This window comes from Mobula hypostoma, chromosome 28, assembly GCF_963921235.1.
Source record: "Mobula hypostoma chromosome 28, sMobHyp1.1, whole genome shotgun sequence".
Lineage (NCBI taxonomy): Eukaryota > Metazoa > Chordata > Chondrichthyes > Myliobatiformes > Myliobatidae > Mobula > Mobula hypostoma.
In genome coordinates this window covers 4,190,841-4,207,598 of record NC_086124.1, presented here as the reverse complement: position 1 = coordinate 4,207,598, position 16,758 = coordinate 4,190,841, and the positions used below count along the sequence as shown (strand labels likewise).

The 16,758-nt window shown below is 46.2% G+C and overlaps 1 protein-coding gene across 1 annotated transcript in view; it reads right to left on the bottom strand.

Annotated features, from left to right (window-relative positions):
* Nucleotides 1–4,103, bottom strand: part of LOC134338935 (sestrin-1-like) — a 134,323-nt gene extending 130,220 nt beyond the window's left edge. Inside the window, exons 1-2 of the mRNA XM_063035140.1 lie at nt 3,995–4,103; nt 3,397–3,754 (exon numbers count right to left, since the gene is read on the bottom strand). Coding sequence (XP_062891210.1) covers nt 3,397–3,717 — 321 coding nt within the window. The 5' untranslated portion in view covers nt 3,718–3,754; nt 3,995–4,103. The remainder of the gene's footprint in view (nt 1–3,396; nt 3,755–3,994) is intronic.
* Between the last annotated feature and the right edge of the window lie 12,655 nt (nt 4,104–16,758).

Sequence of the window (16,758 nt, the reverse complement as noted above, 5' to 3'; positions counted from 1 at the left end):
GTGGAACAAGCTACCAGCGCAAGTGGTAGGTGTATATTTGATCACAACATTTAAGAGAAGTCTGGATAGGTATGTGGATGGGAAGGGGTGTGGACGGCTATGGTTCGGTGCAGATTGATAGGACCAGCCAGTTTAAATGGTTTGGCATGGACCAGATGGACTCTTTGTGTGGTGGTGCTCTGTGACTCTATGGAACAGAACCAAAGGTGACAGAAGCAAAGACGAGCTGGATAACATTAGGCCAGTAACTAGGTGGATGAGTACACAAAACGATGGAGCAGGGGTTCCACAGACCCTTTGCTTGATGGTATTGGTCCATGGTATAAAAAAGGTTGGGAATCCTTATGCTAGAAGAACTTAGCAGATCAAGGAGCAGCATGGACGGTTGATGACTTGGGTTGAGACACACTTCATCAAGACCAAGGATCCCCAACTTTTTTTTTTTAAATGCCATGGACCAATACCATTAAGAAAGGGGTCCATGGACCCCAGTTTGGGAACCCTTGTGCTAGAGGAGCTTAGCAGATCAAAGAGCCTCCAGAGAGGGAGATGGATAGTTGATGGTATGGGTCAAGATCCTTCATCTAGGCCAGGGGTTCCCAACCTTTATGCCATGGACCTATACCATTACCCAGGGGTCTGTGAACCCTTGATCTAGACTGTTTATTCCTTTCCACAGATGCTGCCTGACTTGCTGAGTTCCTCCACAAGTTTGTGCTTTGTTCCAGATTCCTGCACCTGTAATTCCTAATGTCTCCAGCTGAGTGGATAAACATTACCCTCAGGAGCCTCGACAATCCTACCTTGGAATCAAGTCATCTCGACTCTTCTCCATTAGCTAAAGGGTCAAACAATAAATCAGACAGAGGTGAGAATTAACATGCGGTTCCCCAGTCCAGGACTAAAAACTACTTTGAAGTAGAGCACTGGAACCTAATCACTGAAATTGCTACAGCTATCTCTGTTGTTCAATGCCGACATCAACACCATTCATAAAAAGCTGTAGGAACTCAGTCAGGCAGCACCCATGGAAAGGAATAAGCCATTGACATTTCAGCCCACAATTCTTTAAGGGTCTCTGCCTGAAACGTCAACCGTTCATTCCCCTCCAGAGATGCTGCCTGACCGGACAAGTTCCTCCAGCATTGTGTGTGCATTGCTCCGGATCTCCAGCATCCCTCATGTTTATCAATATCATTCTACTTCAGGGGCTCCCAACCCTTATGTCATGGACCCCAGACTGGGAACCACTGATCTAGATTGTTTATTCCTCTCCATAGATGCTGCCAGTCCTGCTCCCTTTGCTGCCACAGTGTCACTGCAATCTGAGATTTCTTCCTGGCCTTATAAAAACCATCCTCTGGATATTTATACAACATTCCACCCTGACCATCTCTGATAGATCCTCACCCGCCATCATCTCTGGCAGCAATTTACGGGCATCCACTAAGGGTAAAAAAAAATTTGCCCCATACATTTTTGAACTTGTCCCCCCCCCCACCTTAAATGCAACCCTGGGAAGAAGACACTGGTCGTCTATCTACGTGTCTCAATCTTAAGTGTCTATCAGAACTCCCGTCAGCCATTCCGGAGAAAGTGACACCTATTTCTCTAGACGATCCTTGCAGCACTTCTCAGAAACACAGGATCCTGTAAACACTGGAAGTCTTGAGCAACACACACAAATGCTGGAGGCACTCAGCAAGTCAGGCATCACCTGTTATGGAATATCACATTAATTTCAACAACCAGTCCACAGATCTGAATGTGGATTGTAGATCGAATACAAAATGCTGCTCAGAACAATGAGCTTCCTGGAGCTGCAGATTGAGGGCGATTGTAAACCAGGAAACACCCAATTGACCTGAGATGTTTGCATATGCGTGAAAGCAACTCAAAAAAAAACAGAAAGGAGTGATTAACATTCACCTTGGGTGGTGTGAAGATCTAGGTGTTTGAAAATTATTTATAATTCAAAGGAGGCATTGTGACAGCAGAATCAACTTGCTGCTAACTGTGATCTTTATCATACGAAAATGTTGGGTCAGGAAGACTCTTTCCAGAGTGATTCCAAAGGCTGCCAGCTTGCGTGTGCCGAATAAAGACTTTCATAGCACCAGCTGCATGTCTTTCCAGTGGATCTCATCGACAGTCACAGCAACATCCACAGAAAGGAATAAAGAGTCGATGTTTCGGGCTGAGGCCCTTCATTAGGACTGGTTAATGCAGCCATCGTAATCAAAGACCAATCCCTTACGGGTCATTTTCTCTACCCCCACCCCCCCCAAACAATCCAGCAGAAGATACAAGAACTCAGTGAATGTACCACGAGGTTCAAGTCAAGTTTCTATCCCGTCAATCAGACTCTTGAACAGACGAGTCTGCAACCTTTCTCATCACACCTCTGCACTTTGTCTACCTGCACAGGTCCATTTTGTAACACTATATTCATTGTGTGGTTTTCTTATCTCAGTGCATCTCTGTACAACGTGCAAAGAGGTTGCCACCGTCTTTCTGTGCAGAGTCACGGAAACAGACACTTCTTCCCATCTGGTCCATCGGGACCCAACGTTCTGCCTTGGCCGGCCTGCCTACCTGCAGCTGGGCCCTGGCCCTCCGGACACCTCATCCATCTACCTAGCCAAAATACTCTTGAATGTTACAATCAAAATCTCTTCCACTGGCAGTTCAACCCCCCTTAAGTGAAGAAATTTCCCCTTAAATATTCCACCTTCTAGTTTTACCCAACCTGAGGGGAAAATGTGAAAACGTGCTTGCATTCATTCTCTCTATCACCATGTGCCATGTCATAAGACACAGGTGATTGCAGTCACATGACCATGATTGTTCTTGGCAAATTTTTCCACAGAAGTGGTTTGCCATTGCCTTCTTCTGGGCAGTGTCTTTACAAGACAGGTGATCCCCCAGCCATTATCAATACTCTTCAGCGATTGTCTGCCTGGTGTCAGTGGTCACATAACCAAGACTGGGGATGTGCACCAGCTGCTCGTCCGACCATCCAGCACCTGCTCCCATGGTTTAATGTGACCCTGATTTGGGGGCTAAGCGGGTGCTAAGCTGGAGCGACCTGCAGGCTAGCGGAGGGAAGGAACGCCCTACACCTCCACTGGTAAAGGAGAATCTCCACGAAACCACCCGTATGCTATCTATACCCTTCGAAATTTTGTGTAGGGTGGACGTACACAAAATTTCTTCTACACTCCTGGAAATAAAGTCCTAACCTACTCAACCTTTCCCTCTAACTCAAGCCCCGGCAACTTTCTCTCTGCGCTCTTTTCAAGCTTTCAGTGGGTAGGAAGACCAGAGCTGCACACAAAGCTCTTCAAGTTTGGTGTGACTAGACTGGGCCAACAGCGGTCAGCTGGGCGCACTTACCTGCACCGTTTTCAGGATGCCTGCACTTCTCTCTCGGATGTCGTCGAACGGGCAACTGCAGGACAGCCGGAGCAAGAGCAACAGCAGCGGCTTCAGTTCGGCCGGCGGCTCCCGGAGGGGCGGCGGCGGCGACTGCCCGCCTCCCTGCCGCTCCGGCCATCGCGAGTCCAAGCAGCCGAGCACGGTATGGGCGGCGTTGTCCATCGCCGCTGCCCGGCTCTCTCGCCGCCGGCTCTGCAATAGTTCGCTGCACTTCCTCAACTCCTGGAGGCCGGTCGCGACTCCGGCGCAACCCGAATTATTCGCCCGATCCAGCGACATCGCAGCTCCTCAATCAATGCCCACACCTCATCGGAAACTGCAGCGGAAACATGAAACCTAGTGTTGCATTAAAGGCTCCAAACGTTGCCTTACCACGCATTAAACGTTCACTCTCAAGAATGAAATACTACATGAAAAAGTTAAGTATCTGCATTAACAATAACATTGCAAACTTCACCTGAACACTGGCGGAAACTTTTAGCATTGGGAATAAGGATTTAATTAACTCTCTGGCAGTAACCGTACACAGATTTATTACAACATTTGCAAACTTTACCAACACTCTGACGATAACGGGACTCCTTCAGCCGAGCTGCATCTACTTCAGAAAATATTAACAACCTCCACCACCGACTCTCAGGGATCTCAGCTGACGCAACTTTTTGACACACATCGCGCAGCCACTGCGCGTGCGCCGCGGCCGCAAAGGCAGCTGGGGGTTGTAGTGCCCCTGGCGGCTCTAGAGGCGCAGCCCTCGCCGGAGGGAACACAGCCTCCCGGCGTGCACCGCGCTGACAAGGGTAAAGGGATACGCCCACCGCCCGCAGAGCAACCAATCAGAGCCCTCCCGGCAATAAACCGGCTGAGTGAATGAGTGAGTTGAAGATACCTCTGAATTAGCCGCAAATACTTTCACCTAAGCAAGAAGTGGCGTCTCCTAGAACCCGTACTCTGGTTTTATACCTGACTTGGGGCCGCACCATTTAGTGGGGTTGAAGTTGTAACAGGACCTACGCTCGCAGAATGGGCAGGGGAGGGTCTGGCAGCAATCAAGGCAAAGGAAAATGCAATCTGACAGATGATTAGAAACATTTACTGGCTTAAAGGCGCCGTTTCACAGTGTCTTCAGAAACAAGTGCAGCAGGGGAGATCCTGTCTATGAATCCTTAAAGGCAGCAGGGCGTAAGAAATGGGACGGAGTCAAAAATCGAGATTATTGTCAGAGGAACAACAGATTCTGCAGAAATCTAGAGCAAAATGAAGCCACTGAGAGCCAAGAACCGGTCCCGCTATCACCCAGTAGTTGTATCTACCCATCCTAAAAATGACCCAACTCTCCCTTTCACTTCGTCAAACAATTTCGGGGAGTTTGTCAGCAGCAACGCACTAAGAGCTGGAGGAAATCAACAGGCCACGAAGTCGAAGGAGGGAAATGAAGAGTTAACATTTGAGCCCAAGCCCGCTCACCGCCCGTTTCTCCAGATCTCCAGCATCAGCAGTGGTTGGTTTGTGCAAGAAATATGCCAAACATGATTCAGATTTAGAACCGGCATATGTCGTGAAATTTGTTGTCCTTGCCGCGGCAGTAGAATGCAATTCATAGAAAAAAACTGAATATATATATAGTTAAATTAAGAAGCAAAAATAGAAATAAAAAGGTAGTGAGGTAGTGCTCATGGGTTCAATGTCCATTCAGAAATCAGATGGCAGAGAGGAAGAAGCTGTTCCTGAATCGTTCAGTGTGTGTCTTCAGGCTCCTGTACCTCCTCCCTGATGGTAGTGATGAGAAGAGGGGTCTTCAGGCTCCTGTACCTCCTCCCTGATGGTAGTAATGAGAAAAGTGCATCTCCTAGATGACGGGGGTGATTTACCATGTTGACAAAATTTGATCTTATTAGTTACTCCTCTTTGAAGAATGACTCCAGCATCTTGCCAACAACAGACATTTAGCAGTCCCTGTACCCCTAACCATGCAATCCATTGTGGCCACCACATCTCCCTGTTAGACCTCCCCCCACCCCATGCAGTCCGAGCAGGACTATATGAGTCTCCACCAACTACAGAACTATATGGGTCTGCACCAACTACAGGACAATATGGGTCTGCACCAACTACAGGAGTATTTGGGTCTGCACCAGCTACAGGAGTATTGCTGGGTGATTAATGCCAGTGTGCAGTGGGCTGGGTTCAAATCAGTGTCACAGGAAAGCAGCATCCATCATCTGCGATTCTCCCCCACACCATCACCTAGGACAAGCTCAGGCCCGGAGCCTTCCTCAGGCCTCATTTCCATCAGGTTTTATTTCCCCGTGTTTGAGTGTAAATGTTTACAATCCCTGCTTTCTGGCAGCACTTTTTGCCACACGGGTTTGTCTACCTCCTCCTGTGCCTTGATGGGTGGAGGAGCAACACCTTATATTCCATCTGGGTAGCCTCCAACCTGGTGGCATGAATATCGATTTCTCCTTCTAAACAAATGCCCGCACACCTCCTCTGTTTGCCACTCTGGCCTCTGACCTCTTCTCACCTGTCTATCACCTTCCCCTGGGACCTCTCCTCCTTCCCTTTCTCCTAAAGTCCACTCTCCTCTCCAATTCAATTCCTCCCTCTCCAGCCCTCGACCTTTCCCAACCACCCACCCTCAGCTATCACCTTCTAGCTAGCCCTCTTTTCCTTCCCCCCACCTTTTTATTCCAGTATCTTCTCTCTTCCTTCTCAGTCCTGAAGAAGGGCCTCGGCCCGAAACATCGATGTTTATTATTTTCCATAGATCTTGCCTGACCTGCTGAGTTCCTCCAGCGTTGTGTGTGAGTTGCTCTGGTTTTCCAGAATCTGCAGAATTTCTCTTGTTTGTGATTGTCTATCTGCTTGATCAATTTACACTGAAAGAAGATGTCTATTTATAAAATAAAAATGTTAAAAAAAGCTAGATTCTGTGGTATTACTTGTCAAGGTGCTATGCACAATTAGCACATCCTCCCTGCGGTTCCCATCCTCCTCGACAAAGGGGGTAGGGAACTGCTTCCTCTCGGGCAAGGCAAAAGGATGAGGCATTGATGGAATTATCCTCTTGACACCCCCTACCTGTCTCTTCTGCAGTCCCTGAATTCAAGTTTCAAAATTCAATAACCGTCTTTCTTCAGTACGCGAGCGTTAAGGAGAACAAGATGACAGCCACTCAGGATCCAATGCAGCATAAAAAACACAATAAACATAAAAACACAATAAATACTGTACAAATAGAAAAGCAAAGCTATAAAACAGAATATAAACATAACCATTCTATACATAACCTGATTGTACCTACGCTCTGTCCGCCAGAGAAAGCAGGATCTTCCAGTGGCCACACATTTTAATTCCACGTCCCATTCCCATTCTGATATGTCTATCCACGGCCTCCTCTACTGTCAAGATGAAGCCACACTCAGGTTGGAAGAACAACACCTTATATTCCGTCTGGGTAGCCTCCAACCTGATGGCATGAACATTGACTTCTCAAACTTCCGCTAATGCCCCACCTCCCCCTCGTACCCCATCCGTTATTTATTTATATACACACATTCTTTTTCTCTCTCTCCTTTTTCTCCCTCTGTCCCTCTCACTATACCCCTTGCCCATCCTCTGGGCTTTTCCCCCCTCCCCCTTTTCTTTCTCCCTAGGCCTCCAGTCCCATGATCCTCTCATATCCCCTTTGCCAATCACCTGTCCAGCTCTTGGCTCCATCCCTCCCCATCCCGTCTTCTCCTATTATTTCGGATCTCCCCATCCCCCTCCCACTTTCAAATCTCTTACTAGCTCTTCCTTCAGTTAGTCCTGATGAAGGGTCTCGGCCCGAAACGTCGACTGTACCTCTTGCTAGAGATGCTGCCTGGCCTGCTGCGTTCACCAGCAACTTTTATGTGTGTTGTACGTACATAACATCATTGAAACGTTCCCATCACAGCAAAGTAGAGATTGATGGGAGTAGGCAGTTTAAATGGTTTGGCACAGACTAGATGGGCTGAAGGGCCTGTTTCAGTGCTGTACTTTTCTATAACTTTCTATAGACAATGGACTCACATTCTTCATCTCATGTTCTCAATATTTAGTATTATCATTCCTTTCCTTTTGTATTTGTGCAGTGTGTTATCTTTGCAACACTGGTTGAACGCCCAAGTTGGGACAGTGTTCATTGATACTGTCATGGTTATTATTCTATAGATTTATTGATGTCTACAATAAAATGAACATCAGGGTTGAATGTGGTGACATATATATACTTTGATAATAAGTTTATGTACAAGATAATGATAGAGTGTGGATAGTCAGAGGCTTTTTCCCAGGGCTGAAATCACTAACACGAGAGGGCACAGTTTTAAGGTGCTGGGGAGTAGGTACAGAGGAGATGTCAGGGGTAAGTTTTTTTACGCAGTGAGTGGTGAGTGCGTGGAATGGGCTGCCGGCAACGGTGGTGGAGGCAGAAACAATAGGGTCTTTTAAGAGGCTCCTGGATGGATACATGGAGCTTAGAAAAATAGAGGGGTATGGGTAAGCCGAGGTAGTTCTAAGGTAAGGACATGTTTGGCACAGTTTTGTGGGCCGAAGGGCCTGTATTGTGCTGTAGGTTTTCTATGTTTCTACCTACTTTGAACTTTGAATTTTAAAGTGATGCTAGGTGATGTGTATGCAATGGTGCAGGAGGTTGGTTAGCCTTTGGAGGTGTTGGTCGGCCTTCCTGCTTGGGGAACGTAGCTTGTTTTGAGTTTGGTGTTCCTGGCGTGGATGCTCCCTCCCTGATGAGAGGTGTTCTTTCGTATCCGGGACATCTTCAAGGAGCGGTGCCTCAGAAAGCCGGCGTCCATCATTGAGGACCCCCATCACCCAGGATATGCCCTCTTCTCATTGCTACCATCCAGGAGAAGTCATAGGAGCCTGATGGCACCCACTCAACCATTTAGAAACACCTTCTTCAGTACTGCCGTCAGATTTCAGAACGGACAATGAACCCGGGAGCACTACCTCACTACGTTATTATATCTGTCTTTTTTGCACTACTTAATTAACTCTTTGAGATATATATATATATATATTTTTTTTACAGTAATTCATGTTCTTTTCTCTATTATTATGTATTTCATTGTTGTTGTTGTTCATCCATCGTAGACGTCGACAAGGACCTCGACACCATTTTTGATGGTGTCGAGACTAGCGCGTGATTTGGATTTAAGTGAGGGAGAGTTGCGCGGCGTCAGCCTCACTCTCTCTTCCCAATTCCCATCTGGATCCAGTGGCAAGACAGAGTCGAGATGGCTGGAGATGGGATTAGGCACAGTGGATGACAGGACGTCTTCTGTGTCTTGTCCTGCTCTACGTGTTCCACGACGCTTGCAGAGACCGCCTTCTTGACCGTTGGACCTTCCATTGGTCTCGTCCGCTCAATCCGCCAGAGTCTGCCTTCACATGCTGGGATAGACAACTCCCTATCTCACCGAGGGTTTGAGACCCGTCGGCTACCCTCACCTGGTTTAGCCGGCTTGTCGAAGCCGTTGCCCGGGGTGTGGCCGCTGTCGCATGCAAACAGCTACAGGGAGCCACAGGTGAGAGCTGAGTGCCAGGTGGGGACCAAAGGTGGACAAACCGCCTTGAAAAGGACGTGACATGTTCCCCCACCAGAGGTGCTACCCCTCCCTCCCTGACACCCCATCCACCCCTGTATTTCATTGTACTGCTGCTGCAAAGACAACAAATTTCACAACATATGTTGGTGATATTAAACCTGATTCTGACTAACGGTCCATGAGCAGGGTGGGTGGGATCTGTTATGAGATTGCTGACTTTTCTATACAAACATATTTGACATCCTTGAATATTCTCCAGTTCGGAGGAAGGGGTGTGATTGTCTCCCGAAACACCATGTCTGGGTAATTCTCCCCCCTCCCTGTGGCATCTCCGTGCCTGGAGATAAGACTCCAACACGTTCACCTTGAGTCCAAGTGCATTACGCAGCCGGCAGATATGAGCACCGCTTACCACAGGGAGCAATGCTAATTCTCACGTGCTGGAGCCACGAAACATCACTTGCCCTGCCATCTGCTCTCGTTAATTAGTTGTATTTATTTCTGTTAATGAGTTTTGTATTTCATTTCACTAAATTAAATGTGCAGTGCTCACTCACTTTGATATGCCCTGATTTGTAATGATTGACCACTCACAAATTTCTACAGATGTACTGTGGAGAGCACCGTCTGGTGTGTGTGTGTGTGTGTGTGTGTGTGTGTGTGTGGAGGGTTGCTAGAGCATAGGATTGGAATAAGCTGCCCAGTGTTGTAAGCTCAGTCAGCTCCATCGTGGGCACTAGTCTCCATAGTATCCAGGACATCTTCAAGGAGCGATGGCTGAAAAATGCAGCGTCCATCGTTAAGGACCCCCATCACTCAGGACATGCCCTGCTCTCATTGCTACCAACACGGAGGAGATACAGGAGCCTGATTCAGGAACAGCTTCTTGCCCTCTCAGTGATTCAGGAATAGTTTCTTGCCCTCTGCCACCCGGTTTCTGTAAGGACATTGAACCCATGAACACTCTCACTACTGGAACTGCACACAATACTTCAGATTTGGCCCCAGCACTGTCTTATACAACTTCGACATAACATCCCACCTCCTGTACTCAACACTTTGACTTATGAAGTTCAATGTGCAGAAGCTGATGCTGCTTTCAACGTCAGGGGCTGTATTCCCAGATCCCTCTGTCCTACCGCACTCCTCAGTGTCCGACCGCTCTGAGTTAAAATAAAGCAAAGTACGCACACGTCACCGAACGCAACCCTGAGATATATTTTCTTGTGGGCATTCACGGTAAATACAAAGAAACTCCACAGAGTCAATGAAAGACCGCACCCAACAAGACAGACAAATAACCAGCCAGCAAAGACGACAATCTGTGCAAATACAAACAATAGATAGATATACTTTATTGATCCCGAGGGAAATTGCGTTTCGTTACAGCCGTACCAACCAAGAATAGAGCATAAATATAGCAATACAAAAACCACAAACAATCAAACGATAATATGCAAACTATGCCAGATGGAAAATAAGTCCAGGACCAGTCTATTGGCTCAGGGTGTCTGACCCTTCACGGGAGGAGCTGCAAGTTCGATGGCCACAGGCAGGAGCGACCTCCCATGATGCCCAGTGTTGTATCACGGTGGAATATGGCTGAAGTCCAACAGTAAAAAGTTCAATATCCGGTCTACAAACACGTTCCTCCATCGTAATACGACCCGGATTGCACCATCTGTTGTTAACCAGAACCAGCATTTATGAACTCGGAAGAGAAAAGAGGGAGCCTGACTAGCCACAGTCTCAACTTGGCCGTTTGTTATTTCACCTGGGTACAGGAATGCTGCTGTTCTTCTTGGGCCCTTCGCTCCCGGTGGAGCGTAGGCCATTCTGACCTCCTGCCTCCGTCGTCCGAAGGCGATGGGCTGGTTGGCGTTCATCAATGTTTCTGAAATCCGTGCGTCCACTGCACATAAGCATTGGCCTGTTGAGTTTCGGCAGAGCCCTGTTGGCCGGCCTTACCCGTTTCCATCGCTCAAGACGGGGATGTAGGGTTGGACTTTGAGAGACACGGCAGTACTGTATCTGTGTGAGAAAATTTGATTGTGCACTTTATAGGCACTCGGGCCCACGATGTTGTGCTCACCTTTTAACATACTTTAAGGTGAATCTAACCCTTCCCTCCCACATAACCCTCCATTTTTCTACCATCCATGTACCTATCTAAGAGTTTCTTAAATATGCCTAATGTACCTGGCTCTCCATCACCCCTAGGAGGGCGTTCCAGGCACCCACCATTCTCTGTGTACCTCTGACATTCCCCGTACACTTAGAACAATTTTCTGCAGCCCACAGAATGTTGCCGATGATCACTAGCGCCGTCGTGAATTGGTGTCGTAGAAAAGCAGCATCCATCATCAGAGATCCCCACCACCCAGGCCATGCTCTCCTCTCGCTACTGCCATCAGGTAGAAGGTACAAGAGTCTCAGGACCCGCACCACCAAGTTCAGGAACAGTTTCTAACTGGTGAATGATATCTGTAATCTGTTAAGTAGGGTGCCGTGCACAATCCTGATTTGATGGAGACAGATGTGAGAGAACGGAGGAACATCTGGAGAAACTTCTGAAATGCCTTTTTTGCTGCCGCTACTACTGTGTGATCCAGAATCTCCGGAGGCGAAGGCCCCAAATCCTCGGCTTTGCTTGTTGCTCGGTGGCCGGGACGGGGTCGAGGCGTTCGGCAGAGATGGTGCTCGGTGCTCAGTGTCGGAGGGGGTCGGAGGCTCGAAGTTTTTGGACGGACTCAGGGTTGGGTGCTTCCAATGCATCGACAGTTATCGGTGCCTGGAGGTTTATGGCAGGGAGAGTTTCTCCCTTCTGCTGCCTGCTATCGGGGACTATTGGGAGTCAATCGGAACTTTGAGACTTTTTATTACCACTCCCATGGTCTACTCTTTATCAAATTATTGTATTGCTTTGCACTGCTGTAACTATATGTTATAATTATGTGGTCTTGTCAGTGTTAGTTTTTGGTTTGTCCTGTTCTTTTGTGATATCACTCTGGAGGAACATTGTATCGTTCCTTAATTCATGTATGCATTTCTAAATGACAATAAACGAGGACTGAGTGTCCTCATAATCTAATCAACCTTCAGGCTTTTGAACAAAAGGGGATAACTACACTCACTTGCCAATCCATTGAGATGTTCCCATAACCAATAATCTCACTTTAAGGACTCTTATCTCATTATCTCATGTTCTTGTTATTTATTGCTAGTTATTTACATTTGCATTTGCACAGTTTGTTGTCTTCTGCACTCTAGTTGATCTCTCATTGATCCTGTTATGGTTACTTTTCTATAAATTTGCCAAGTATGCCTACAGAAAAATGAATCTCAGGGTTGTATATCGTGACATGTATATACTTTGTTAATAAAATCTACTTTGAACTTTATACTTTCCTCCAATCACCTTTGACTATGCCCCCTTATGTTAGCCATTTCCACCCTTGGGAAAAGGTCTCTGGCTGTCAATTCAATCAATATTTTTTTATCATCTTGTACACCTCTATCAAGTCACCTCCCATCCTCCTTCGCTCCAAAGAGAAAAGCCCTAACTCACTCAACCTACCCTACTGCAAGAAGTTAGGAATAAAGGAGGTGCATTTAACCAGGTGTGACTGTTTATTATTTCACACTACTTTTCAAAGTTTGAGGTTTCCTTGTGATTTTAAGAACTATGATATTTCAAAACCCACCCTGTTAAGAAATTGCTTTCCTCAGTCCTAAATGTCCCACCCACTTATTCTGAGGCCCTCTGGTTCTAGATCCCTCAACTAAAGGATTGGTCTTGCATCTACCCTTTTGTGAAACTTACAGAATTCCTGCAAGGATCTTGTGAGTTATAATGAGATCTCCCACCCTGGTGAGCGCAGACTAAGCTACTCAGTCTCTCCTCTTGTTAAGTCTTAGCCGCATTCCTCTGCAGTAAGCTTATCTCTTCCTTATCTCTTCCACAAGGAGACCAAAACTGTACACAATATTCCAGCTGCAGTCTCCACAAGGCCTGATATAATTGCAGTAACGCATCTGAACTCATATTATCTCGTAAGATAGGCCAACACTTTAATTGCCTTTCTAATTACCTGCTGTCGCCATGCGTTGATTTTCAGTGACTTGTGTTGAAGGACAACCCAGTGCCTTTGAACATCAGCACTAGCCAATCTCTCATTATCTTACCAATACTCTGTCTCTCCGTAGTGTGTAGTAAAGAGGAGAGCTTCGCATTTTTCAACATGATTGTCCATCGGCTGTGTCCTCGACCAGTCCTTCACGCCCCTGAAGTCTCTTTGCGTCGCTATTCATGATCCTAGCTACTTCTGTAATTCAAAGTTCAAGGTAAATTTCTTATCAAGGCACATGTATGTCACCAAGTACTACCCTGAGATACACTTTCGTGCCACGATTCACAGTAGCACAAAGAAATACAATAGAAACAGTGAAAAACCAGCACAAAGACTGATGAGCAACCAATATGCAAAAGAAAGCAAACTGTGCAAATACATAAATAGATAGATAAATCAATCAATCAATACTGAGAACATGAGTTCCAGCGTCCATAGGCTGTGTTCTGTGATCAGTTCAGTGCTGTGGTGAGTGAATTTGTCCACACTGGGTCAGGAGCCTGATGGTTGAAGGTAATAACCTTAACGTTCTTGGATGTAAACTGGGGCCCAAGCACCGCTTCTGGCAGCCGTGCCCCGCCAGCGCTGAGAACGAGCTGCGAATTATTCCATTGGGATTGGTAGGAGAGTCAGAATCTTTTACACGGGGGTTGAAACGTCAAATAGTGGAGTCAAATTTATAAGCAAAGTACATATGTTATCATGTACTACCTCGAATGGAAAATCCTGGACCCACCGACACAAGAGAATGTGCTGTCGCTGGAAATCCAAAGCAACACACACAAAGTGCTGGAGGAACTTAGCAGAAACAAGAGAAAATCTGCTGATGTTGGAAATCCAAGCAACACACACAAAATGCCGGAGGAACTCAGGGGCCAGGCAAAACCTACAGAAAAAAGTACAAGTGAAGGGTTTCGGCCTGAAACGTCAACTGTACTTTTTTTCCACAGATGCTGCTTGGCCTGCTGAGTTCCTCCAGCATTTCGTGTGAGGAACTCAGCAGGCCAGGCAGCATCTATGGGAAAGAGTAAACAGTCCAGGATTCAAGCAGAGAGATCCTTTTACCGGGACTCGAGTCCCTTCAGGAGTCTTGATGAAGGGTCTCGGCCCGAAACATCGACTGTTTACTCTTTCCCATAGATGCTGAGTGGCCTGCTGAGTTCCTCCGACGTTTGGTGTGTGTCGCCAAGAAGTAGTGGATATTGCCCAGTCCATCATGGGTAAAGCTCTCCCCATCATTGAACACTTCTATATGAAGTATTGTTGTAGGAAAGCAGCATCCATCATCAAGGACCCCCACCACCCAGGACAAACCCTCTTCTCGCTGCTGCCTTCAGGAAGAAGGTACAGGAGTCTCAAGATTCACACCTCCAGATTCAGGTACAGTTATTACCCCTCAACCATCAGGATCTTTAATCAAAAGGGGATAACTTCATTTGCCCCATCATTGAACCGTTCCCCCAAACAGTGGACTCACTTTTAAGGGCTCTTCATCTCATATTCTCAATATTTATTGCTTATTTGTTTGTTTGTTTGTTTATTTATTTGTTATTTCCTTCTTTTTGTATTTGCAGTTTGTTGTCTTTTTCACTCCGGTTGAAAGCTCAAGTTGGTGTGGTCTTCCATTGATTCTGTTGTGGTGATTATGCTATGTAGTACAGCTACTAGTTCTTGATGCTTCAATCCCTTTGGTAAGTCAGCACTCTTGATGTTGGCAGTGGGCTTGGAGTGGTGACAAGGAGGGAGGGTAGGTACGTCATCAGGGTCATCAGGTGGGCACCCTCCATTTCGTTGATAAGCCCACAATGTCTCCAGATGGCTCAAAGGTGCTACCTGGCACCCCAGGTACACCCCCCTCAGTTCTATACCCTCCGGTCTTCATCTTGCAGCCCAGTTGTTGTCTTTCCTTTTAATCCAAATACAATTACTGCTTTCTTCTGCTACATTTGACAAGGACTTGATCGCTTGTTGGAGTGAATAACCCCTCACCCCCATCTTCTTCAATAGACTGGTTGTAGATGTAGCCACGAATCCCCTGCATCCCACTTCTACAGGGAAAATCTTGGTCTTCCAGCTGTTCTGGGCAGCTTCAGTTACCAGTTCAGAGTACTTGGTCTTTTTCCTCTCACAAGCTTCTTCGACACCATCTTCCCATGGTGCTGTCAATTCCACAACATATGCCAGCTCGGCTGTTGTGGACCACAGGACCATGTCTGGCCGGAGTGTTGTAGCCGCAATGTCTGGGGGAAACACGAGCTTTTTTTCCAAGTCCACGTCCATTTTCCAATCCCAGTTGAATGCCCAAGTTGGTGTGGTCTTTCATTGATTCTGTTATGGTGATTACGCTATAGATTTATTGAGTATGTCCACAAGAAAATGAATCTCAGGGTTGTATATGGTGATATACTTCGATAATAAATGTACATTGAATTCTTTTTGTTGCAGGCATTTACAAGAAACTAAAGAAATACAGTAGAATTCATGAAAACAATGCATAAACAAATATTTACAAGAACCAATCTGCAAAAGAAGACAACTTGTGCAAATACAAATTGTAATATTGAGAACATGAGTTGTGAAAAGTCCTTGAAAGTGAGTTCATAGATTGTAGAATCAGTTCAGTGTTGAGGTGAATGAAGTTATCCACACTAGTTCAGGAGTCCAATGGTTGTAGAGTAATAATTGTTCCTGAACCTGCTGGTTCAGTACCTCCTGCCTATTGGTAGATGCGAGAAGCTATATTCTGTATATATGCCTAAGACTTTTGGTAGATGCTATATTCTAGATATATACCCAAGACTTTTGCACAGTACTGTACATACTTTGACAATAAATATATTTTGAATTTTGAACTTAAATATGGAGGTTGTGCTGGCAGAAGGGGTTAACTTAATTCAGCATCGTGTTTGGTGCGGACATTGGAATCAGTATAAGATTGATTTTCATTGACATACTGTAGATGATGAGAAATTTTGTGGCAGTAGTACAGTTCAGAGTAATAAAATTACGACTAATTACAAACTAAATAACGAATGCAAAAAGAAAGGAATAACAAGGTAGTGTTCAGAGATTATTCTCAAATGTGATGGCACAGGAGAAGAAACTGTTCTTGAATTACTGAGTGGGGGGTCTTCAGGCTCCTGTACCTCCTCTCTGATGGTAGTGATGAGAAGAGGGGTCTTCAGGCTCCTGTACCTCCCCCCTGATGGTAGAAATGAGAAGAGGGGCCTTCAGGCTCCTGTATCTCCTCCCTGAAGGCAGAGGCCCAGTTTTTGAAGCTTTTCAATCAGAACTATAGGAATGATTGTGTTATACAGTGAGTTGTAATCAATAAACAGCTTTCTGACATGGGTATTTGTATTGCCCAGTGTACCCAAGGCCACGTGGAGAGCCAGTGAGATCACATCCACTGTAGACCTATTGCAAATTGTAATGGGTCCAGGTTTTTATTGAGACAGGAGTTGATTCTGTCCGTGACCAGCCTCTCAAAGCATTTCATCACCGTAGATGTGAGTGCTACAGGCAACAGTCATTAAGGCAGCTCACCCTGCTCGTCTTGGGCACTGGTACAATCGTTGCCCTTTGAAGTAGAT